Raw genomic sequence first — 27,435 nt, 5'->3', positions numbered from 1 at the left:
ACTCAGAATAGAACAATGAGAGTAATGGCTATGTGGGGACACAGCGGAGAATGAGGAGATATTGGTCAAAGAGTACAAAGATTCATTTATATAGAATAAGTTCCAGCAATCTAACATACAAGAAGGTGATTACAGTTAATAATACTATATTATATAGTTGATTCACTAAAAGAGTAGATATGAAGTGTTCTTGCCATAAAAAAGAAACCATCTGAAGAGAAGGTTAATTGTATTGACTGTGGTAATCATTTCATAATGTATGTTTATTAAAACAACACAGTATAAACTTTAAACATAAATTTTTTTTTGACTGGGGCATGGTATGGTTTTGCATGTTTGTAATCCCAGCACACGAGGATTGCAAGTTTGAACAGAGCGAGGGCAATTTAGTGAGAGCCTGTCTCTAAATTTTATTTTATTTTATTTATTTTTTTGTACTGGGAATCAAACTCAGGTCCTTCTGCTTGTCAGGCAGGCATTGTACTACTGAGCTACATCTCTGGCCCTTAAACATATAATTTTTATTAAAGGTAAACAAATAGTGGGAAAAAATTTACAAAAATATAAGTGCTTAAAATAAGTAATTACTTGGCTTGCAATGCCTTTTTAACATTAATAATACCATAGATATTTGGAAAAATACAGAATAAACCCAGCTCTACATTTCCTGTATATAATCACACTATGGTTTTTAAAGTATCAGCATTTCCTTCATATGTATAGGACTTGATTATGAATTATTATATATCTTATGAATATGGCTATGAATTCATTACTTCATAGAGAAAATAACTATGAATTGTAGGTATCTTATAATGAGGAAAGGACATGTGAGCACCAATGTATACATTAAAAATTTAACTACAGAACTCCAAAGTTTGACATAAATTTTCTTACAGCAATTATTCTATACTGATTGGTCCTCTGGAAAATTCAGAGTGATAGATCTACTCGTTTCATTTCATTCTGTCAGTATACTTATAATTGGTTAGTTTAGAATGTAAGCATCTGATTCTTTCAACAGACCTTTGAAGTAGGATACTTGTTGAAGACTCTGAAAATGGCTAATTCAGCTGCAACAGTCTTTCCTGATCCAGTGGGTGCTCCAAGTAGGACATTACAGTCTGTATGATACAGCGTATGAAATATTTGTGTCTGCACAGGGTTAAAGTGGCTGAAGTTGTACAGGGCCTCATATGCTTTACATCCCAAAGCTGTGATCGGTAAAGGCTGAAGATCCAGTAACTCTGAAAAGATCCAAAAGGCACTGCTTATACAATAACTGAAAAAACACGCACAGTACAGTAGACTCTCAAGTTACCGCAGGCCTGACATATGAACAACTTGGATTGTGACCGGAACTTTAGTTTTAACTTATGACCAATCTTGAGTTATGACGCGAATGCTGGCAGCTGTGCTTCCAGATGGTCTCAGGTACAGATTTAACCTTTATTAGAGAGTTCTTAGAGGAACATTACAACATGCTTTCCTGTATGGGTGAGAAATCCTGGGTCCATGCTGAGATCTGCCTGTACATAGGAGAGAGATTTTGAAGACCGTGTAGCCTAAGCCTTCAATTGACAACTTGAGTTACAACCAGCCCTCAAATTGGTAACAATCCTGGTCACAACCAGCAACGAATTGAGTTTGTAAGTCAAGGGTCCACTGTATTGAATACTGCACTTATAACAATTCTTAATTCTTTAGAAGAGGAAATGGTTAACCTAAGTTCTCATGTACTAGTGGTAGACTTTTATTCTCCTGTCACATTTATCATTCTAACATATTGAAAACTTCTGAGGAGTTCTCTATAAACCAACTAAATTTTTCTCCTCCAGTTGGGAATGTAATCTGAATAACAAATATAGGCAACTAAATATGCTATAGAACTAAATTAAATCTACCTCAATCTGTAAAAACCTGAAAACCATTTGCAAACATCAGAACTGGAATGGTTATTATAGTAACTTATTTTTGATCTGTTAGACACTGATTAGCCTGAGTAGTTCAGAGAGTTGCTGCCATCGCCAGTGGAAAATGAAATGAACTTAGGCTTATTCCAGGAAGAAACCTGGGTGGGAGTTTTAAAGCACAGCACAACTGAGTAAACAAAAACTGCCTGAAGAAAACCTTGTAAGAAACTAGATTTCATTGTTTCATACTATGTGGACTGGAAGCTTAAAGTACTGGAAAGTTAAAATGATTTAGGAGATATATACACTTGAGTTATACATATATACCCTTGAGTACCTGACAGACCTTGTACTCTCCATAATCCAGAAAGCTAGCAGTTAAAAAATGAAAGGACAGCTTTACTCTCAACATTACTGCATACAGGATGCTACTCATTTTAAGTTTAAAGAAGAAAAAAATCAGTATCAGTAAGGAGACAGTGTATGCTCAAAGTATGGTTTCTAGATGCAAAGTAGATGAACTTCTAAAAAATGTACCTAAAAGTAAAAAAGCAGCTGCATGTGATGGAGCATGACTGTAATCCTAGCACGGTCTGTAAGGCCGAAGCAAGAGGTTCCCCAGTTTGAGTTCTCTGCCTGAGCAACTCAGCAATTTAGTGAGACTTGTTCCAAAAACTAAACAAAATGAAACAGAAAGTAGCTCAGTGTGAAGCCCCTGGGTTCATTCTCCAGTACTGGAAAAAAGAAAGCTAAAGAGCTAATTTTAACAAACATCCTTCCCCACTGCTCTACTTTACTACATGGGTACCTCACAGCTATCTGCATGTGTTGTAATATTCGATTACACTTGCTTAAATTTCATGCAGCTCTAGAAATCAACAGTGGGGATGCATTGTAAGTTAGGGACTGTAATACTAATCAAAGGATAGATATATTTCAGTGAACCTAATACATTAAACATTGTATACTGTCAATTGCACAATTATGACAATTTAAATTAACATGTTTTGTTTCAGTAAAAGATTTTTTTCTGTGCTTTTCTGAACTCAATATCATGCTTATATATGCTTGGAGTAAAATAGACCCTGGAATAATTGATATTTAGTGTGTTTCCATCATCAATTGAGATATCATGGTGGTACTCTTATTGCTTTTAAAAACGTAGTCACAAATCAGCTAATTATGTGATTAGAGAGATGTGCTTTATTACTTAATATTGTAATGATTAAATATATAGTGAAATACAGTGTTCTTGTATGTAGAAAAAGGCATTAATCAAAGAAATCTAGAAGTCATGTTGGAAGCATGTGTTTTCAATGAAAACAAAATATTTTTATTTTGAGATTCTAGAAATCACATGTAAGCACATTTGATGAAAGAAGACTAAAATGAAACAATTATAAAGGATAGATACTTTTCAACATTAATTAAAACCACAATTCTGGGGAGCCAATGATTCAAATTGGCATTCAATATGTTACCTGTATGAGGAGGATGTCTCTCTGGTAGAATCAGATGTTGAAAGTTGATAATACATACAGCCTCAGCTCCTAACCATCTATCAGACACTGCTCGGATGTAGTATTGGGAAGGCAAAGGCTCAAAAATAGGGATTGTAAATACTAGTAGTTGAGCTTCTTTATTAAGGACCTAATGTGAAACAAAATCTGAAATAAATATTGTTATTCTGCTATTATACACAGTAGTCTACTGCTGAGACAATAGCATCTATACAAGATACATTAAAAACAAAAATAAAGTATCTTGGATTTCTAATTAGCTGAGATGTTCAGTTACTTCAGAAACTTGTGGTTTCCTTCTGAAGGTTCTTGAAACAATCAAAGGTAAAAATTTATACTTAATATTATTTACATAAGTACATCATCATGTATTAACAGGATACCAGTTTGACTCTTTAACAGAATTTCCTAAAAATCATTCATTCAATTACTTCATGGTTTCTATGATTCCAGTTACTGTAATTGTTACTTAATATTTTTCTTTTGTCCCACCAGTACTTTAAGTGGATTACCAGAAACACTAGGAATAAACAAATGGTTACCCTAAAGATAAATGCAACGAAAACAAAACATTGTTATGAAATTCTGCTGCCCACCAACACTTTCAGCCTGAAGCTTGTTTTCTCTTTGGTTAAAACGAAAAATACAAATGAAGCCTAAGTTAAAGAAGTAGCAAAAAAATGAATCATTCTCTTATGATTTAGAGAATTTTCAAGGAATGGGCTTTTCACTATGATTCAACACTGTACTACTATATGCATGTACTATTTATCATACCTATTTTACATATTCCACACCACCAGAAAGCCATGCCTTAAACCATGATAAAGATTACAACTGAATTTCTTAAACTGTGATTATACTGAATTATCTGTACCTTAACATGTAATCACTGTTCCTTTAAAACCAAATAGAAACTTAACACCTAATAAATGAGCTTTAATACCACTATGATCAGAGAAATAAAGTAAAAACTAGAAAATGTTAGTTTATATTTTTTCCTATGGTAGCAAAAGAGTAAGAATATATTCACACATACATGTTTACCTGTTTTTTAAGAGCAAGAAAATACTCTGAATGATAAATGTGATCATTTGTAGGATCTTCTACCCAAATCCACCAGGGTTCTCCTGTGGTTCCATGGACCTAGAAGAAAAATAGCATCAAAGTACCAAGAATATCGTATCTTAAGAGATTGTACTGTTTACACACTCAGAATCTATTCCTCTTTCCCTCACAACTTTATTAACATATAATTTACAAAATAATTTTACTCATCTAAAGTATACAGTTAAGCTGGGGATTTAGCTCAGTGGTGCCACCACCTGCCTCGCAAGCACAAGGTCCCAAATTTGATCCCTGGTACCCCCCTCCAAAAAAAGTATACAGTTCAATGGTTTTAACATTTTCACAAAGTTGCATGACCATAACCATAATTTAACTTTATAACATTTTATTTATCCCCCCAAGAATATCTGTATTCAATAGCAGTAACCACCAATTTAGTACAGATTTACTTATGCAGGACATTTGACATAAATCAAATCATGTAATATGTGATATTTTGAGCCTGGTTCTTTAACTTACTGTTATATTCATAGTTCATTTATGTTTTGGCATATATCAGTACTATGTTCTTTTTTTATCATCAAATAATATTCCACTAGGAAGATAACATATTTGGTTTATCCATTACAATTCACATTCTCTCCCTTTCTCTCTCCTTCACCCTCTCTCTCCTCTCCTGGCTCTCCTCTCTTCTCTCTTGTCTTACAAGATCCAGTCTTTTTGAGTATTCATTTCTCCCTCATGTAATTTAAGAAAAGGTGATCCCATACGAGAATTAGCTCATGGCATTCTCCTTACAACAGCTATAGTAAAGGAGAGAAGTTCATGACAAATACTGGTCAATTTGGATTAAAAAAAAAGGCTTATGGTCTATATACCATGGGCTGGGAAAAAGAGGATGTTTTCTCCTTGCTTTCTTGAGTATGAAAAAGGAAGCATAAAAAATTTAGAAAATACCCAACAGTGTAAACAGAACAAAGAGTCAGAAAGATCCTGAGACATAAATGACATTATTAAGTAGAATATTCAGTCATCCTTTATGGCTATTCTCCCTGTGGACCTTTTATTATGTAAGATAATATATTATCTTGGTTACAGTAGGTGGAGGGAGGAAATTTTTCCATTTCTGAAGCCAACAGTATCCTTTCTGACAGAGATAACTATAAAAACAAGCACTCTCTCAATAACTGATTAAACTAAACTTTGGGAAATTTATTATGGCTATAACAGTTTGAAAAATATGAAACTTTTTCATTTTAAAAACAGTCCATTAAATATAAAATAAGTTCATGCTTAAATATAATTTTATATTTATATGAATTTTTATTAATAGAAATATTAGATATAACTTTATATCATTATCTATTGTTCACAGAAATTCTATGAGAAAAAAATAATTATTACATGTTTATGGATGAAGAAATTATAGGAATTAAAGCTATGGGCACTTTTAGGCTAATGGAGAATTCAGATAGGACTATGGCTGGGTGAATTCAGAGCACAACGCTGAATAAAATTCATTCACATTACAAATGTATTAATGTTAGGTAATGCAGAAGGTATTTACTTATATTTACAAGAATCCTAAAATAACCATGTGAAGTAAGCCCTGTGATTTTACAATTACTGATTTACCTGTCTTCCCTTTTGGCTTCTCAAAAGAAAGGACTGAGTTTTACTTGCATTTGTATCTACAATTTCTAACACAATAGCTGGTGCAAAGACAGATCTTGGAAAATGTTGACTTAGTAAGAAAGGATCCAGAGTACATCTTCACCATGTATTTATCGTTATGTTTTAATATAATAACATCTAAAGTATTGAAGGAGGATAGAATGAGGAATAAAAACTGAAACAGAAATGTGATAGGAAATAGAGAATGTTGTGAAATATATATGTGTATGTATTTATACACAGTGTCAAATGTTCAAGGAAATAAAACAACAAAAAAATATATTTATTAGGGTAACCAGTGAGTCATTGGAGATCACTGGAAAAGTAGTCTCAGAAGGAAAAAAATTGGTGACAAGGTGAAAATGTAGAATTTTTTTGACAAGCCTAACAATGTTTAAGAAACAAAGAGAGCCTTTGAGAGATAACAAGATTTGAAAATGGTTCTTTCAGCAGAGAGAATTGTAAACATTTGGTAAGCTAAAATTATAGAGCAGAGCTGCCAAAAATGGTAACATAGAGAAAACAAAGGAATATAGAATTCACATGGCAGTTCTTCTGGAGTTGAAATATTGATTAAAATTAAAATATTGTTCACTATTTTAAGTTTCCTAGATTCCTGGAGGGATCTCACTGGTTGAAATATGATTAACAAAACGTGTTTTTCTTATGGATGAAAGTAAATACTACTATTGTTTTTAATGATTCTTTTATATTCATTTTACAGGATTATCTATGTCTAAGAGACAGATGTAGACAGGTATACTGGAATCTATCATACAGTAATTTTAGTTTAACAAAGATACAGGTTTTTCCATTTCTACCTGATCATTCCAACTGAAATCTGGGTAGATGCTGAGTGTCACTCGGAGGACAGTCCGTGTGATAGGTTGAATGGATGCTTCCATCATAACAGAAGGAATCTGATGAACACACTGTTTGACCTTCAGTCCAATATTCACATGATGTAAAATGTGACCTGAAAGAAAAACATCATGTAGAAGAAATGTGTCCAGACAGAAAAAAGAGAAAAAGCCGGATACTTTGACTTGTAAATGAGATTTCAGAGAAGGTGATTTTATTACTTGTTTTATGATTTGCTATGCAGAATAACTGACATTCTTGGCCTGGCATCTTTGAATATTTTGTAATAGTTAACTTGAATTAGCAATTCATAGCTCTGAAATCTAGTATCAAGGTTTCCTCAGTTATTAATAGAATTTTTAAAATTACTGAGACTTGATAGTATTTAAACTACTATAAAGAGCCCCACTTGTTTCCATTGCAGTTTTGACACAGTACAAAAATATTTACTATTTTGTGAAAACAGCCATCAATTTTTTCAGGCTCCATTTCTGAACTGTATTACTATTATAGGAAATGCTTCTATAATAAAGCACAACTCATCCATCCACACCCATTTCCAGAAAACATACAGATAACACATAAAATATGGTGATATTTATACAAAATTAACTATTCATACATATTTTCATCAATAATAAGATCCTGGAAAACAGACATGTATGGAAGTACTGAGGGATAGCTATCACAAAGCAAATGTGACTATAAATATGTTTGATTAACTAATTTTAGCAAAATTGAAACTAAAGTTTATCTTATCAAAATATAATACATATAACCCAATATACATTGTATATACCTTTATCTTTCCTTGTACCTAATTTCTTTCTACTGCTATGTTCTATCTCAGAAGAAATATTCCTTTCCTCTACAAGTATAATAATCATGTCAACATCTCCTACCATTTTTGGACTTTTTAGTACCTGTAATGCTCCCTCTTGTTTTCAGCCTGTCTCCCTTCATGTGTAATATCTATCCTATTCAGAATTGAAAAACTGTTGAATCAATACCTTATCCATCTATTCAATAAAATGTTAAGGTTCATGGAAATAATGTAGGAAAAGCTTTTCAATATTACATGAACCAAAGTAGAACATCAAATACTATATATACACTGATACCAACTGGGTTTAAAGATACACATGTATTTGTGTAATTAAGCTCATTTAGAAACTCTGGAGAAATGCAGATCTTAATAGTTACATAAATTTTTATTGTACTATTGCTGATATATACAACAAAAGCCTTGAAATCAATTAAATATTTATAAGTGAAATAAGAACATACATCACTGAATGTTATCGTTTATGGATAAGCTTCTATGTGTAAATTACTTAATGGTATGGCAATATAAACTTTTAATTGCTAATTCTGTCAAATAACTTCAGAAAACCTGGAATGACTTTTGCTTACGTTTAGATAGAGATTTTATAACAAGGGTAAAAATTTATCTCTAGTAATGTGAAAATTCACAATATATTTCTATTTAGTAAACTACCTCTTTTTTTACAGAAAAAATTCATTTAAACATTTTTGTTTCTTTCTTACCTATTTCATCTTTCCTCATGTCTTTCAGCTTATCCACAGTAAGGTTTTTCTCTTCTAATCTTGTTAGAATGTGTGGTGGTAACACTGAAAATTGTCTCAAAGGGCTAGCCCAACCCCAAAGCCTCTTGTCAATGACTTTACTAAGATTCAGGAGCCTGTAGGTCATGGTAGGCCAACGTTTCCTTAGAGCAATTTCAAAAAGAGCACGGACAATTCTAGCTGCATTCTGAAGAACAAACGAGGCAGATTGGTGGTTAGAGCCAATGTGGTTGTAAATTTGTTCACAAATTTATTATTTCAAGTCAGTCTCAAAGGAAGGGCAAGTCAAACTGCATCTGTGAATTGTGGGGCAACACCTTTTCTCATTTAAACCCAATTTTCTTTATTATTTACTGACAATAGTAATCACATCCTTTTTTACATACGTCACTTGCTAAACTCTCAGAGTAGCCTTATTCCCAACTTCTTAGGAAACTCTCTGCTTACACCCTCTAAACAGAAATGGAGCTGGAAAAGACAGAAAGCATGTAAAGTATCCAGGAGTCTGTCGGTGCATCTAGAATAAAAAGGTAAAGATGCTTCTACGTATATGAAATGATTAAACATATAAGGCTATTTAGACAAAAATGAAGGAAGACTTCAAGATCCAGTCAGAGAAAAAGTGAGCAAGAGAAGGGTGACAAGAAGTACTGATGGGTACAGCTATTCATGTTAATAGCTCCCTATAAAACAAGCAATGTAACTAGTATCACACATATTAGCTCATTTAATCTTTACAACTACATTTGATTGGTATTGAAATTGTGATTTCACAGATGGTTGCACCAAGGCCTGAAGATAAAAAAAAAAAAGAAGGGCAAAGGGATCCTTGAGGAGATGGAACCATTTGGTGTCGTGACTGGTGGAGCACACACAAACCCATGCATGGGACAAAACTGTAAGGAACTAAACATGCACACACGCATGCAGGAGTGTAAGTAAGAGGGAGGAGATCTGAATAAGGGATTGGAGACTGGTTGTCGATGTCTTGGTTTTGCAAATGGTTACCATAAGGGAAACTCATTAAAGTATACATGGAATCTATCCCTATTATTTCTTACAATGCATTTGAATCTACAATTATGTCAATAAATTTTTTGATTAAAAAAACAAGATCTACAAAAGTTGAAAAATAAAAGAATGATATGGCAGAGATGAAAAAAAAAAATTTTGACCATGATCATAGAGGTAGTTGGTAGTTGGTGTCAGAGCATCTCTTTAATCCCAGAGCTAAATGATACCAAACTTTATTTTAAGATACTAAACTCAGCAGTGGGAGGATAGCTTCATTAAATAGATATACAAAAAATTAAAATGAATGAAGGTTTTAAAATAATCCCTATAGCTAGTTCCCAATTTTTTTGGATCCTTTATCATTAACTGAAGACTGTTAGTGAAGACTGCTTTACAATCATGAACTTAAGAGACATCACCTAATATCTACAGACAACTGTTTTTGAAAATGTTAATATTAGACAATGTTAGAAGAAATGATGCTATTTCCAAGCATTCTCAAGTATTCATAGATATTAACAATAATTTATTTAGCTCAAACATAGTTTTCTTATATTAAGGGTTTGAAAAAAGTTATAAATATAATATAACAGCAGAATAGTTACATGCTTTAAATAGATTAGCTTTAATTTCTCCATTTAATGGAGGCATTTATGCAACAAAAAATAAAAAGTATGCTTGAGATATACATTTAAGAAACATCTCAAAAGTAAACCTTTAATTTGAAAGATAAACAGAATAAAAATAAGCTACTTCACATGAGGGCTTGAATACATAAACAAAAATAAATGAGCATTTCATAACAGCATTTTAAAAACTTAGAAATTAAATGAGCTGTAGTTTAGGGGAATAATTTTCTTTTAATCCTTTATTTTAAGCATCAACAGTAGAGAAGATTACTTTTTTTTTCAAAACAGAGACCTAGCACATTGAATGTATAGTATGAGATATATTAAACTTTATTTAATGGGAAATTTGTTATAAGCCAAACCAACCATAAAATTTCACCCCAGTCCTGATTTATGAGCACAGATTGCATAGAAACAAAAAGAACAATTTTCTAAAATAAAATGGCAGTTTGGTTGGACTTCACAAAGCAATGCATTCATTGTATAGCATAGATTAATTCCTACAGATAAGCACAGAAGAGAAAAATGGGAAAGAAGGAAGATTCTTACCTGTGCAACATACGCAGAATCTGATATAAGGGAGAAACTGTCCATCTCTCCTCGGCTGATATAAGTTTGAAGTAAGATGTTAATTTTCCCATAACTATTTTCTACACCTCCAGGAGCTGAGAGTTCACAGAAATTGTTTAATAAAGTATCTAATTCTTCTATTTCCTCTTCTCTGACCTAGAAGTTTTAATAGTAATATTTGGACTGCTTTATTAAAATTTTTCATACTGAAAATAAATTGCATTGCATGTTCTAAAAACTTTCAATTAAAATGCACTTTCTTTTCATATACCTAAAACAGTAATTTTTCCACAGGTAGTTAAAATACAATATGAAACTATCTTAAGTTTAATATAATTACATTTTATTATTCATCACTAACATTAAAGTTGCCACTGACATAAAAAATTTTGATATGTCATAAAAATTAAACCATCTGACCTTACCATTCTTCAATTGATGAGATTTCATTTTTGATTTGACCAGAATAAAACCTCTGCCCAATTGGATTAAGACAAACTTGATTATCTTCAAATGCATTCATTACAGTTATAAATTTTTATATGGTATAACATATTCAAAGAGTAAAGTTGTGAAGTACTCTTTCAAAGTATTAAAGTTTTCACTGTTAATAAAATTAAATTATAATATGGGTACAGATATATTCATATCTAAGTCAGGATCATGCATGTACTTTTATTTTCTTCAGTGAACTTTACATTACAAACAAAGCAAAATGTATACAGTGTATTCTTCAATAGTTCCATTTCTGTAAAACCTATTTAAATTACTTGATTTGGATACAAAGAATGATGTCAGCTATTATAAAATATAATTTAGGATAGTAGGTATTATCGATCAAGGGAAGATCAATGCTTATTGTATCAGATACAGTAATTATAAACTTTTATAAATCAATAAAGGTAGCTGTGTTTTGATTTAAACTTCAAGTGATCCTACCTTAATTTGATCAAATTCTTCAGCTTTGGAGACTATAGCAAAAATGTCTCCTTCTGTTTTGTGAGCATCAAAGAGTTCATTAAAAGTCTATCAAAGTAAGGGTTATATTTGATTAAAATTGAAAGTTTACAAAGACATTTCAAATTGCAAACATTACTAAAAATCACACACCCTTAAAGAACACCGACTGCTAGAGAATACAGAGATATGTCTATGGACTAGTACTCAAAGTCTTTGCTTTATAGCATTATCAAATTTATGAAAGACTGAAAAATATTCCTAGAACATAATTAGCTGAGGAAGACTTTTACAAGCAAAAAGATCAATAAAATGTTAATGAAATCTGTATCAGATGCCTAAAAAATGTTCTTCATAACATTCTAGTCTTTGGCTTAGCATGGTTATACAGAAATCTGCTATATTCACCAACTGTAAGCTGATCAGATATCACATAAAAGTCAGAGGAAAAAATGAGAAAATATGTAATCTGAAGATCTCACAATATTAACAATGAGGGCACACCAAAAATCAGGAAACTTGAAAGGAAAAAAAAAAAAAAACCATCAAAAGCCAGTAGAAAAAAGATAAAAGTAAAACAGGGCTAGAGTTTTTGAAAAAGAACTGCAGTCTTAGAATATAATTTGGCATTGATATACTAGCAAGTGGAAAAAAGGTTGCATAAGAGAGAAGATTAAGAGATGTGAGTGGATGAGGGAAGGAGTGAAAGGCTAAGTGCTGGGTTGAGGAACCACCAGATCGCACCTGTGAGATAATACCTGTTAAAAGGTACTGAAGAAATCTTAAGTGTTAAGGAAATATAAGGTTTATTTTTGTAAAAGAAGAAAAATTAGTAAGCATATGAAGGTGTTTTCTGAAACTTGTATGTACTATAAGCAAGTGTTAAATGAGTACAAAACCTAGGTTTCATATAAACTAAGGTTTTCATATTTCTGAAGAAATCTCAAATAAGTTCTATTTTCCCATTTAAAAATATTTAAAGTACAAAAGTAAAAAATCAGTATAAGAAAAATTTAAAATATGCTAACTATAAATAGAATAAATGATAAAAATTTACCATAACCTATCTTTTTCTCTTCAAATTTAAGTCTGCTTTCCAAAGATAAAGTTAAATTTGGCGTTAAATTTTCCTGTACATTGACATATGTAAACAAACACACATGAAGGCATGTATACACTTTTAAAAATGAAAATAGTAAAGTGACACCTTTACAGAAGACCACGCTAAAAACAAAACAAGCCACTCTGCAATTATGTGGTCAAAATTAGCCTTGAAAATTCCTTAAATTGCTCATATAATATAGTCAAGTGGACCCAGGAATTTTGTTAGTTTCCTTAAATTTTCTTTAATCCACATTTCTTAATAACATGTGATTAAATTTTCTACTTTTTATTCAAGAATAATATGAAGTCATAGCTTCCCATTTAAAGTTAGTCAGGCATTCATCTCATAAGACTCAGAAATATGCTTCAACTGTTTCAGTTGTGGGAATGGGTATTATCAGTGATATATTTATTGAACAAGATGGCAAGAAGACCTTTGCTATTTAAGGTCTTATTTTATCTTATTTTTACTGTGGGTATACTGCCAAATTCACACAAATTGAATTGAATGCATTTTGATCTATTAGTTGCTTTTTTGTTTTTAATTAGTATGTGTATTTTGAAATCTACAAAGTATCTGCATCTAAAAACAAATATATAATTGCATTTGTTCCTCTATAATACCTCAATGGTGTTGTATTTAATGTAGTAGTGGCTGGCAGTTCTGCCCAAATCAGTTGAGGAAAAATATCCAGTTCGCTCTTCAAAGCGAATCATCTGAGCTTTGTCAAGTTTCCGTCCAACTTCAATGACTAACTGTTCTCGATGCTTTCTTAATGTTGGGTCAATCTGCAGGAAAGAAATACAAACACCTGAATTCTTTATAGAGTCATCACTTGCAAACGTAAAGCCACATATGGAAATTAAACACTTGACATTTTAGTTAGCTTTTTTTGTAATTAATTTTTTAATAGGTACATAAAAAGGTAATGGAGTAATGTGATGTTGCAACACATGTATACATTGTGTTATGTTTAATCCAGGGTAAACACATGTCCCCTCAAATATTTATCATATACTTACGGTGAAAAAAAACGACTTTAAAAATCCTTTCTTGTGCTCTTTGAAAAATGTACAGTGCATTACTGGTATCTACCATCACAATATTGTAGAACAGCACACCAAAACTACTTGCTCCTAATTGTAACTGAGTACCCACTGATCAACTTTTCTTTATTTCTCCTTCTCTTCTAACCTTTTCAGCATCTAGTAACCAACATTCTGCTATCAACTTCTATGAAATTAATTTTTTTTAGATTCCACATATGAGTGACATGATGTGGTACTTTCTTTCTGTGCCTGACTTACTTAAGATAATGATATCCAATTCCATCCTTCCTGTTGACAAATGATGGAATTCCATTCTTTCTATGGCTGTGTATATTTTCTTTATCTATTCATCAGCTGATGTACACATAGGTTGCTTTCACTTGTTGGCTATTATAAACCATGCTACAATAAACACGGAGTATAATGTCTCTTTGACATACAGATTTCACTTCCTTTGGATATATACCGAGTAGTGAAAATGCTGGATAATATACTTTTTAAATTATAATTTTAAAGTATATGTTAATAGATTTGAGAAATAAACAGAGCAGATTTCATTCTATAAAGAAAGCTGCAAAAAAAAGAAAGCTGCAAAAAAAAGAAAGCTGCAAAACTTCATTAAAATTATCAGTTTGCATATTCTCCTCAGATAAAAATATTCTTGAATCTAAAATTATTTTATGGCTTACACTCTTTAAGATTATAAAGACTGGGAATCAGATACAGGTAAAAACATTATCTTCTCCTTCCCACAGTAAAATAAATAGCAAGTCAAAATTATCAAACCATATTCCTAGTCTATCAGTTATTTGGAGAAATGGTGGCAAGAATGCTTTCCCGAAAGTTAAGATACATAAAAACAAATGCTCAATTGTCCTTTTAAAACTATAGTTCTGGGCCTGGGGATTTAGCTCAGTAGTGCTGCATCTGCCCTGCAAGCATAAGGTTCTGAGTTCGATCCCCCATACCAAGAAACAAACAAACAAACTATAGTTCTGGCAGTTTTTATGATGGGAAACCCATTTTGACTGTAATATAAATGAAAGCAAAGAATAAAATGAATTTCTGTATAGTAAAACTATTAGCCTTTTTTCTAAGCAAAATTATGATATATAACACAAGATATTAAAAAATATTCTTGTTGCTATGATGCATATGTACACACCTATATATGTATACATGCCAAGTCATAAAGAGCACTGACTGGTCATGAGAAATAAGGTAAAATATGATGCTTAATGGGAACTGGGGAGAATATAAAAGACTTTACAAATCTAATGAGTTCATACTACTACCATTTCTATTAACTTAGTTGTTCATGGTAGCTAAAGGAAATTTTAAAAATCAGAAAATTGAAGCTGGGCATGGTGGTGCACACACCTGTAATCCTAGCACTCTGGGAGCACTGTAAATTCAAGCCAAGCCAGGTCAACTTAGCAAGAACCTGTCTTACCCCCCCCCCCAAAAGACTGGATGCACATTCAGCATGAATTTTGATTTAAATTTCTTTAACAATTTTGATAAGTGACTATTCATTTGATAATAATGAGATAATGTTTTCATTAGACTACAACTGGATTTTATCTGTAATTAGAAAGCATTTATAGTATATAAAGCAGAATTCAAAGAAAACACAAGATCTCATAGAATCTGTAAGCCACATGGACCACACAATTATAAAGTTCATAGGAAAACCTATCACATGTATTTAATTCTCAGTCTATGCATACACACTGAATCTGACACTTATCCCAGTCTCCAGACTGTTACAGTAGTAACTCATTACTAATGCTATCTTTTAATTTTAGAATGAATATAGAAAAGATTTGAAAAGAACAGATTATATACAACAACTTTTTTATTAAAATGGTCAACATTTTTCATGTCTTGTCTATTCCAAAACTACTTTTTAAAAAGTCATTATACTTTTAAAAGATCACAGTGAATAATATAATCAAATGAAATATATGAAAAATATATTGATAATAATATCATAGGAAGTCAAGTTAATTTTTCCTTAGTATTTTCTGAAATAGATTAAAGCTCTTTATTTTTCTACTTGGTCCTAATTGTTTCAGATTAAGCAAGACTAGCAAATATTTATCTTCATATCATGAAAGTATTACAGAACCCAAAAGAAGGTTAGAGTTTTTTAAAAACATAAATGAGTTTTTTACCTGATAAGCTTTGTGACTGATACCATATACTAATGGATTTGCTCTCATCCGTACATAAAGGTAAGTGTAACTTATCCACTTCACTGCTTCTTCCACGTTAGTGACTGTTCCCAAAGCAATCTGCAAATAAAAAATATAACAGAAATTAAAATAATGCATTTAGGTCAAGCAGAAACATTACAGCAAAGACCATTTTGTCAGAAGTTATGTTTTTGAAATGGATCGTTGTACTGGATTTAAAAGAAGGTAAGCACAAACACCAGACATGACTTCTCCAAAAAATTAAAAATCAGTACTGCCTCATTAAATTGAGAGTAATATACTATAAATGCTATCCCCCAAATTGAACTTATTCAATATTGTGCAATTTGATTAATTTTTTCCCTATATGGAGTTTAATTCTACAAAGTATTAAGGACATTTTCAGCATTTGCTATTCTTAAAATTTGGTATCCATTTCATTTCACTTTAATTTTATGTGATTATGCTACTGAAAAAATTTAAATGTAAGTGTACCAAAATAAAAAAAACAAAATACTACTAGTTCTATCTTTACTTATCCTGATTCTGTGTACCATCATCAGCCAAACCACAGAAAACATAACGTTAACTTTGCCTCTAAAGACAACCATTATATGAATACAAAGGCAAATTGAATAAATTTTGTACAAAATAAAGCATTTTATTAGGAATTAAATATATTTATACATACATATAGGGAGTGGTTTTTATTGGTAAACTTTAAACAACTTATGAAAAATTTAGATACGTATATCTCTGAACCATAACACTGGGTGATTCTTTATATTCAGAAAGTAAACAATGTTTAACATAGCAATTTAATATAGCTTTGTGATGTATTACTTAAATGAAACCAAAGGTTAATAATTTAAAAACACAACAACAGATATAAGAGCTAAGTAATGAACAGAAAAGAATTATTGGGCAACAAGATCAACACAATTTTAACTAGGCATTTCCTTAAAAAATGTATTTCCTTAGCCAGTGAATCCAGAGAAACTTTACTCTTACTTAAGGTGTTCATTTTACTTTAATAATTCATCCAAGTTGTGAAACTTGACAGTTGTATAATTTTTCCTGAACTCTAAAATTTTTTTTTTTACCATCTAATACTTCAATCAAAGGAGAGAGGTTCCATATCTAAATTATTAAATTTTAGGAGGGAAAACAAATTCTGCCATTTTAGTACTAATATTGAAGAAAATAAAAACTTTCATATTTGCTTTAATTTCTGTATTTTAACTGTTAATCCTGTGCCATGTAACTAGTTTTTAAAAATAAACATGACGTTGAGTTGAAAGTGGTACAGTGTGTGCTTAGCATGTGCAAGGCCTTAGATTCAATTTTCAGCAAGTTAGTCCTTACTTCACTAGTCTTTACTTCACTGAAGATAAAATACAGCAACATATAATTTTCACTGTAATATTATATCACACTACTTGTTTTTTTAAAAAAGAGAAGAGACCAAAAATAAATACATGATAAAGCTGAATCTGGCTACTTACTTCTACCTTTCTAGTACTTTATTTAAAAGTGATTAAGTCATCCACAATATACATAAATATACACATTTCCTAAAATGTAAGCTATAAGGCTTTCCACTAAACACAGAGTAGCACAAAGTAAAATTCACCCAGTAGTGAGTTGTGTAACAATTCCTAAGGTTTTATGGATAGGACAGCAAAACATTTTCTAGTCTGTTTAGGTAAATAAAGCTAATTTGATGATATGGCTAAAAATTCAAGTCTCTACTACTTTTTATTCCATTTATTTAACAGTAAAAATTGTATTGAGTCATATCTTATATGACCTATATTCCCTTATGATCTAACATTACCTTAAAATAATGCCCTATGTTCCCTTTTGACCTTATATTATTTTAAAATAATACTACACAACTGAAGAGTAGAAAATTGTATAAAAGATAAAATAAGCTTGCTATAATTAAGGAAAACTGACCCAGTAAATTAATATTAATAATCACTCTTTGCTACTAGTGATAAGATTAAAGGAAAGAAGGAAGTAACTAACAAACACCGGGTCAAGTAATACAAGTCTTCTAATCATTCACCAAAAGGAAAGAGGTTATCTAGAAAAATTAATGCAAATGTATGATGGTACATCTTATTTTGACATTAATCCTTGAATGCCACCTAGTGACAAAATAAAAATATTGTTGTAACTATTTGCTGTCACCTAGTGGCTACTTAATACAGGGGCCTTCCACAAAACAAGTTTTCCCTGTATCTCTTTGAGATTTGTTCATTTTTCTCCACAATCATATAGAGTCAGTAACGAGCCTATGAACTATGTAAAGCACAATGGGCATGGTCACAAACAACTAATGGCCCCTGGCTTCAAGAAACTCCATCATGACGGTGATGGTGATAAATATGTAATGAAGATGACATACATGAACCCAGCATTCACAGTGCCTAACATAATACAGTACTTCCTCAAGATGGTTTTAAGAAAATATTTGACATATGAAACTTATAAGCCTAGCACTAGTGTATAGTCTGATAGAGCTTTATGTTCCATTAAGAAAACTAAAATTCATCCCAAACTTAGTAATTAAGAAGACTCAAGTATATTTAAGACTTTATATCTAATTTATATATTTAAACTTTAGTCTTTATAGTTATCTTTTTATGTATACTATATATGCTTTTGAAAACTGGTTGAAACCATACATAAGCAAATATAATCATGAATATATATGTGTAGACATACATATATGTATATATACAAACTACATACTTTAGTATGTATATACATGGAAAATGTTACTATTTGTTTATTCAATTAAAATTTCAACTTCAATGCTGGCAGGAATAAATGGGGCTGAATATAAAGGGACTATCAGAAAAAGGTAAGTGACCTTGTCATTTATTGCATACAAACTTGACAAGAGGCATTTATTACATAGTGACAACAATCCAGTAAAAGTATACTTAGTTTATTTAAAAAATTGTGATGTTATAGGTCTGATGAGTAGAATAACAACCTTCTAGGACAGAAGACCTGTGTTGGAGAGTATCCAGAGGCAGAACTGGGATTGACGGTCAGATGATGGAGGCCTTAAATCTAAGAACAAGATATTTACAACAAACAGCTCATGAGAACTCTGTGTAAAGAACATATGTTATGATATAGAAAAATTAACATAATTTAAAAGACTAAACCAAAGGGGGCTAAAACAGAGTAGGCACCCAGACATATCTGATAAATAGATTTTAATAAGCCTCAAACATACCTCACTGTTCTCTCATTACAAAATTGAAGCACTTTGTATAGGGAAGGGACTTCTAATTTTTCAGCATTAGGATTATGGAATCAGCCCATTTGGCATCATTCAGCAAAATGTTTCATAAAATATTTGCATTAAAATTATGTTAATATAATCACTTCTCTACTTCTTTTAAATTAATTATCAAAATTGTTATTCATAAAATCAAAGATATTAACAGAGGTAATATTCCTAACCTAACATTACTGCCACTGTATAGTCTTGTAAAGATTTTGGGAGTCTAAAGACTTAAAAATCTATCACTGTAAGAACACAGAACAAGTTCATGGTATAAACTAATTTCACACTTGATATCTACCAATTACTATATTTAATTTCACATTCAACTGTAATTTCAGAGAGCGTTTCATTAACAGGAAAATTTACTTTAATAAGGAGCTATGCCTGTGGACCAGGATATGAGAAAGTTTAGCGATAGGTCTACTTCACTATATTAGCTAAAATTTTCAAGGTATGTTTCATTATATGAATGCCCTTTACATTACTAAGTAGAATTAGGGTTATAGCTATTGGATATTTCTGAGAATTACAGGTCTAGTAAGTATTTTATAAATATGATATGAACTTATGGGTCATAATTTATTTTTATTCTCAAGGCTTTATCAAACAGTTTCATTGATGCTATTTTATTTCCCCTACAAAGAGAGTTCCTTCAGGACAAGAACACTATTGTACTGTTTGTATTTTCTGTATTACAACATTATCATCTTGGGTTTACTTCAGCACTTACAGAAAGCTTTTAAGGACATTAAGTTTACTAAGAATTGGAATTGTGGGCAGTTTTGAAAAGAAACTATATAAAAGAGCCTTGCTTTTTACTGTAGGAGTCCCAGAGACTTATTTAAACTCCTGGATCATAGTAGACAACAATGACTGAAATTGAGCAATACTAATATTTTCTTTGGACTCAAAATTTAATTCCAATCATTTTTATTGTCCTGTAATTTTGTAATTAGAAGCTAGTAGTTTTCCTATCTTCTTCCAACTTTCAATCATTATCTTCCAAAGCTTATCTACCCTTCCAAACTCAAATTAATGTTTTACCACCTTCATGAAAAAAGCTATTTCTGATAGCTGGGGTCAAATATATTTTTTCTTTCTGTTGAATATTTCTATAGAACTTATGCTTTTTATTTAACACTATTTCACAGTGTCTTCATGTTTTTTTCCTCTCCTATTGCTTTTTAATAGAGGGAATTGCATAATGAGTTTGTTTTTCTTTTTCATTTTTTAAGTAGACTCATAAAGAACATGAATAGAAGGTAAGTGAAATTTCTTTACGCTAAAAGAGTTGGCAGACAATAAGCAATATTTGATTGTAAATGATTCCTGTTTTTCATATTTACAAATGATTCCCTTTTTTCATATTTACATCCTACCTACTTTCAAAAGTTATTAGAATCAAGTTTAAAAGAAAAGATAGCTAAATAGGAAAGTGTTCAGTACCACAGTAATAGAGTAGGTCTCTGACTTACGAATGAGTTCTGTTCAGGGAGAATGTTCATAAGTTGGATTTGTTCCTAAGTACAACAAAGTGAGTCTCATACACCTTTGACATAAATATACAATGTATATTGCTTTGCACTTCCTAGCTGTCCCCTCCACATCACCACTGCTTTTCCTCTTGCTTTCAGACATCCTGGGCTTGGATTGAGTCCTGTACTGCTGTACACTATGGCACTGTACAGTAACCACACAGCAGTAAAACTGTGACAATGTCCCACAGACACGTAAGCTATTACAGCAATTTGTTGGCATCTATGAATGTTTGTAATGTGAGGCCTGTTCCTATCTGTGAAAGTTCCCAACTCAAATATTCGTTAAGTCAGGGACTTACTATAATTAAAAACATCACAGTAAAACTTCCTTAAAATGTCTGACATATATGCTTTAAATTTTAAGAATGTTTATTTTCTTCACTTGTTAAAATATTACCTACACTTCCCAGATCTGTAAAGTCAAAGACACACAGACAAGTGAAACAAATTATCATACTCCAACTCCACTTAAGCAAGCACATTTAACATAACAGTTAATCACAGGACTTTAAAAAGGAGCTTTTTATTTTTAATTCTTAAAATAACTTTATTATCAAACACACACACATACAAAAAATTAAAACCATTCAAAGAAGAGCAAAGCAAGGGGAAAAAAACTACAATAATATTCAAATACAGTAGAACTCAACTAAAACACAACTGAAAAGCATTTAAACATTTTTCCATATAACTTAAAAAAGCATCTCAAGCACCAAGAAGACACCAGAGGATGTGATTTGTTTCAGAAAGATCCCCAAAACCAACACTGAACAAATAATGATCTGGAAAAAAACTCCAGTTAGCAGACTCCACATAAGCCAAACTTCTTCCTAATTTAAATTTCAATACAGTCATATGACACGCAATGGAAAGACAATCCGAGAAATATGTTATTAGGCCATTTCATCCCTGTGGATCCTTAATTACACTTTCAGTTTCTCACACTAGAGAAACTATTCAAGGGCCAGGATTTAGCTCAGTGGTTTTGCCGCCTGCTGCACAAGCTCAAGGACCTGGGTTCAATCCCCGGTACCAAAAAAAACCCCACAGAAACTATTCGGTATTTACACATATGTGTCCAATTTATTTCACTTAAGAAGATGGCCTCAATATGCATCCATTTACCTATAAATGTCTCTAGTTTCTTGTTCTTTATGGCTGAGTAGTACTCCATTTTATAAAAAAAACACATCTTCTTTATCCAGTTTCCATTTAATGGGCACTTGGGTTGTTTCCAAGCTTTCACTATTATGAACTGTGCCGCTATAAACATGGGTGCATATATATCGCTGTGGTATGATTCTTTTAATTCTTTTGGGAAGATACCCAGCAGAGGTATAGATGGGTCGAATGGGACCTCTAAGCCTAGTTCTTTGAGTTATCTCCATACTGATTTCCACAGTGGTTGCACCAGTCTGCACTCCCACCAACAACAGAGAAGGGTTCCTTTCTTCCCACATCCCCGCCAGCATTTGTTATTAGATGATTTCTTTTTTTTGTTGTTAAATTCTTTTCTTGGTACATTTTAGGTATAAAACACAATTACATTTCTCATTGGAAATTGTACCTTTACATAATGCATCTTGGTTCTTATTTTTTCCCCCTTCCTAGCCCTCCCTTCACCCCCCCACCCTTCCCTATTTACAAAGACTTTATTTCCATTTTTTCCATTTCTCATCATTTTTCCTTTCCCGTCTGTCCTTTTATTAGATGATTTCTTAATAGCAGCCATTCTTTCTGGGGTGAGGTGGAATCTCAGTGTTGTTTTCATCTGCATCTCTCGAATAACCAGTGATGTTGAACATTTTTTCATATATTTATTTGCTGCTTTTACTTCTTTGTCTGATAAATGTCTGTTCATTTCAGATGCCCATTTTTGAATTGGGTCTTTGAATTTGGGGGGGTCTGATTTTTTTCAGGTCTTTATATATTCTAGATAGTAGTCCTTTGTCTAAGGTACAGTTGCTGAAAATTTTTTCCCACATTGTAGGTTGTCTCTTAGCTCTGTTGGTGGTTTCTCTAAAAAAGGAGCTTTTCATTTTATATTTATTTATTTATTTATTTGCTTAAATTCTTTTATTGGTATATTTTAGGTATACAATACGTTTAAATTTATCATTGGGAGCTTGTACCTGTACATGATTCATCTTAGTTATTTTTCCCCCATTACCTGTGTGCCCTTCACCCCCTCCACCCTTCCCTATTTACATACTTCGTTTCCATTTTTTTTCTTTTCTCATAATTTTTCCTTTCCATTCTTCCCTTTCCCCATCTACTCCCACCACCCCTACAACCTTCGACCTTTTCCTATTTCAAAGTATCAATTATTAGTTATTAATCCTTTTAATCCTTATTTACACTTTCAGTTTTTCACACTAGAGAAACTATTTGGTATTTACACAAGTGTGTCCTATTTATTTCACTTCAGTATGGCCTCAATATGCATCCATTTAGCTATAAATGACTAGTTTCTCATTCTTTATGGCTGAGTAGTACTCCATTTTATAAAAAAACCACATCTTCTTTATCCAGTTTCCAGTTGATGGGCACTTGGGCTGTTTCCAAGCTTTAGCTATTACAAACTGTGCCTCTATAAACATGGGTACACATATATCTCTGTGGTATGATTCAATTCTTTTGGGAAAATATTCAGCAGGGGACTAGCTGGGTCAAATGGGACCTCCAGCCCTAGTTCTTTGAGGTATCTCCATACTGATTTCTATAGTGGTTGCACCATTCTGCACTCCCACCAACAATGGAGAAGGGCTCCTTTCTCTCCACACCCCCGCCAGGATTTGTTATTGGTTGATTTCTTGATAGCAGTCACTCTTTCTGGGGTGAGGTGGAATCTCAGTGTTGTTTTCATCTGCATCTCTTGAATGACCAGTGATGTTGAACATTTTTTCATATGTTTATTTGCTGTTGGGAGCAATGCTACATAATTCTAGGGAAAAATCATTTGAGTAGACCTAGTTCTCCTGCCTACAGCCCAGCTAGGACATTCCAGACATAATTGCATTTTGGCCTCTGGTCACAACTGAGACCTCAGAGATATCCCCCCCCCCACCCCCAGCCATGGTGCAATCTCCAGGACAAGACCACACCTGTGGGAGACCAGGGAGGAACCAAATCTTCATCTGCACAGTTCCTCATTGTTCTTAGATTTCCATCGCCCCCCAGCCTTTTGTTACACCTTGTTTATTCCAGTGTGAAGTACTGAACTCTATATTTCACTTGTTACATCTGTTTCCCCATGTACTGAATAAAAGGTGCTGCAAGCTAGGGGGCTTTTGTCTTTGCTGCCCAGAGCAGCACTGATCAGACCCAAAGCTCAGCTTCTTCTCAGTCTCATTTGTCTACCTTTCCTGTAATTCGCCGGGTGTTGCCGTGGCTCGCAGGAGACTAGGACTTACTGTAGAGGTTCTGGTAACGTCCCCTTCCCCTGTTCCCTACAATTTGCTGCTTTTACTTCTTTGTCTGAGAAATGTCTGTTCATTTCAGATGCCCATTTTTGAATTGGGTCTTTGAATTTGGGGAGTCTGATTTTTTTCAGTTCTTTATAGATTCGAGATAGTAGTCCTTTGAGTTATAGCTGCTAAAAATTCTTTCCCACAACGTAGGTTGTCTCTTAGCTCTGTTGGTGGTTTCTCTTGCAGTGCAGAAGCTTTTTAATAAGATGAAATCCCAGTTGTTGATTCTTTCTGCTAGTTCCCGTGCTACTGAAGTCTTGTTCATAAAGTCTTTTCCTGTGCCAATATCTTCAAGAATTCTACTTAACTTATCTTCCAGCAAGTTTAGTGTTTCTGTCTTAATGTTTAGATCTTTAATTCACTTCGATCTTAGTTTAGTGCATGGTGATAGATAGGGGTCTAGTTTTAAACTCTGACAGGTTGAAATCCAGTTTTTCCAACACCATTTATTAAATAGGCTATCTTTCCTCCAATGAGGGTGGTTGGCTAAAAAGGAGCTTTAAAAACTGTATAAAAGCTTTATTAATAACTCTAAGTCAAGGCGCAATAAAAACATTAGTTGTCATTATTTTTGTTTCCCTAGTTCATATAATTTTGGGTAGAATTTTCAGTCAATAAAACTTTTAGATGAGAAGTATGGTCATTTAGCAATGAGTCCTTGTCAGTCTTATTGTCTACATTTCTGACTGCTGTAAATACATCAATGATACTGCCATTTGGCTTATTCTGTCTTATAACTATGTGGCAAAGGCTGTATTCCTAAATCCTACAAAACAGCAACCAACTCAACCCTTATTTCAATATATTCTTAAAGCTGATGATTCTATTTTAAGTTCAACAGATCTTACCTCTGCATTTAGGTTATCTGCAAGGCTTTCCAGAAACTGACTCTCAATTGGGTTTTGCTGAGTGAGCAAAGTGAGGTAATGGCTGAGTTTATCATGTGTTGTTATAATGATTCCTTCCCCAAATTTGTCAAATTGTGGTCGTCCAGCTCGGCCAAATATCTGCATGACATCTAAAATTCCAAGGTCAACAAAGGAGCCTCTTTTTGCAGCATATATTTGTGTTCCCTAGAAGAGAAAAAGTTAATAAAAATTTACATAAACACACAAATATAATCCTGGAGAGCTGAATACTGAAATTGGGCAAATATGGCAAGATCTCAAAAGTGTACTTTAACTAATCCCTTCATCATCTGTGATAGAGTTAAATTTTCACAAGATAAACTAGATTCTTATTGAAGAAAATAATTCTGATCTTATATAAATAGTACTCAAAGTCAATGAAACACCCAAATCACAATATTTTTATAAATAAATCAATCCAAAGGTTTGTTTTAACACACACACAAATCCATGTGCAAAGGAAGGTAAGCTCCTACCTTAATAATAACAGCATGAGCAGGAAGATTGACACCCCAGGCTAATGTGGCTGTACAGACAAGGACTTTGATGTGCCCACCGGAGAACAAGTTTTCAACCAAACTTCTGTCCTGCCGAAGCATTCCTGCATGATGAATACTAAAACCATCTGGGAATAATTCTCGCACTTGCTTATTTCTTGACTTTTGCACCTACAGTGGACATCAATAAAATACAAAAAAAAATTACTTAGCATTTAAAAGCAATTGATATTTAACATACCTGATGAATGAGTTTAGCACAGAAAATATAAAATTTTTAAGTATCTTAAGTTATAACTACTTTTTTACTATATAATGATTCATGAAAAATCATTTAGTTTTCTGTTGTCTGTCTTAAAATAAGGTAATACTGGAATATGACACAAAATTCAAAAGGAATGAAGTAAAAAGCCAGTACCTCTTTTATCCTGCTGCCTCTACTTGCAACCAGTCAGTATTATTTGCTTTGTATCCTTCCAAAAACACTCTATAAAATATAAGCATTATCTGTGTCCCAACTCCTTATGAATAAAGGCCAGAGTTCTTATAATGCAAGGCCTTAAAAAAAAAAATCCCATTCCCTAACCTCACTTAAACCAGCCATAATGGTTGGCCTATCCTTCAAGTCTATTTTCTTAAAATCCTTACTGACTTCAGGGCTGTAAAACACTTTCTAACCAGGTGTGGTTAGGTACACCTGTAATCCTACCACTCAGGAGGCTGAAGCAGGAGGATTGCTGTGAGTTTGAGGCCAGCCTAGGTTACATAATGAATTCAAGACTAGCCTGGACTACAGAGAGACCATGTCTCAAATGAATGAATGAATGAATGAATAAATGAATGAATACTTTCTATTCCAGACCCACGGTCTGCAAGACTTTCTCTCCTCTTATTGAGATGCTCCATGGGTCCCGAAAGTAATCGTCATTGCACTCAGTCCATAAATCTACCACTGTTCACCTATAGCTGTGTTCATGGTGATCTCTGATGGTAAAGCATTAACTTACCTGTTGTGGCTCCTTAATTTTGCAACTAACCTGAATGCACTGACTTTATCCATGGTGTCTATTTTTGCCTGGCTGGACCTTAAATGCAGGATTTAGTCCATTTATTTGCGATCAGTATTAGCACCATAGTAGAACACTATTCAATAGGGAAAATACTTCTGCAAAATTAAAGACCTTATACTAATATTTTAAGGTGTTTATATTATCAAAGCTTCTGTTCTCATATCATCATGTGACTATTTGTTGTTCCTCTTAAAGAATGTCATTGACAATTTAAGAGCTTGCTTTTCAACATTTTGTCCCCTTGTTTTTAAGGAAAGAGAACTACATTGGCAGGGAGTGAGATTTCAGGGGACTTGCATTCTAATCCAGGCTTTGGTGCATTAATGATCTCTATGGTCATTTACAATTTTAAAATCCTAAGTTAATAATAATTAACTGAAAATAGCATTCCATGAAATCTGCTTCAATTGTAAAACTGAAGGTCATCCATTAGCAAACCGCACCATCTAGTGGCAAGCCAGGTAAATAACAACTTACTCATTTTTGAGCCTTTGAGT

At 32.6% G+C, this 27,435-nt stretch overlaps 1 protein-coding gene across 4 annotated transcripts in view; it reads right to left on the bottom strand.

Annotated features, from left to right (window-relative positions):
• Ascc3 (activating signal cointegrator 1 complex subunit 3) overlaps positions 1-27,435 on the bottom strand; it is a 320,418-nt gene that overhangs the window by 117,826 nt on the left and 175,157 nt on the right. For all 4 annotated transcript variants that reach the window (XR_002388709.2, XM_004862476.4, XM_021242706.2 and 1 more), the window contains exons 15-25: positions 25,848-26,039; positions 25,312-25,536; positions 16,125-16,244; positions 13,522-13,686; positions 11,776-11,862; positions 10,816-10,992; positions 8,585-8,810; positions 6,997-7,151; positions 4,481-4,579; positions 3,395-3,563; positions 1,027-1,247 (exon numbers count right to left, since the gene is read on the bottom strand). Coding sequence is in view for 3 of the 4 variants with exons in the window: in XM_004862476.4 (XP_004862533.1) it covers positions 1,027-1,247; positions 3,395-3,563; positions 4,481-4,579; positions 6,997-7,151; positions 8,585-8,810; positions 10,816-10,992; positions 11,776-11,862; positions 13,522-13,686; positions 16,125-16,244; positions 25,312-25,536; positions 25,848-26,039 (1,836 nt within the window). In the remaining variant the exon portion in view is untranslated. The remainder of the gene's footprint in view (positions 1-1,026; positions 1,248-3,394; positions 3,564-4,480; positions 4,580-6,996; positions 7,152-8,584; positions 8,811-10,815; positions 10,993-11,775; positions 11,863-13,521; positions 13,687-16,124; positions 16,245-25,311; positions 25,537-25,847; positions 26,040-27,435) is intronic.

Source organism: Heterocephalus glaber, unplaced genomic scaffold (genome assembly GCF_053883595.1).
Source record: "Heterocephalus glaber isolate CG9 unplaced genomic scaffold, H.glaber_assembly_v1.0 deba00001523, whole genome shotgun sequence".
Taxonomy (NCBI): Eukaryota; Metazoa; Chordata; class Mammalia; order Rodentia; family Bathyergidae; genus Heterocephalus; species Heterocephalus glaber.
This window is presented reverse-complemented; position numbering and strand designations above follow the sequence as displayed.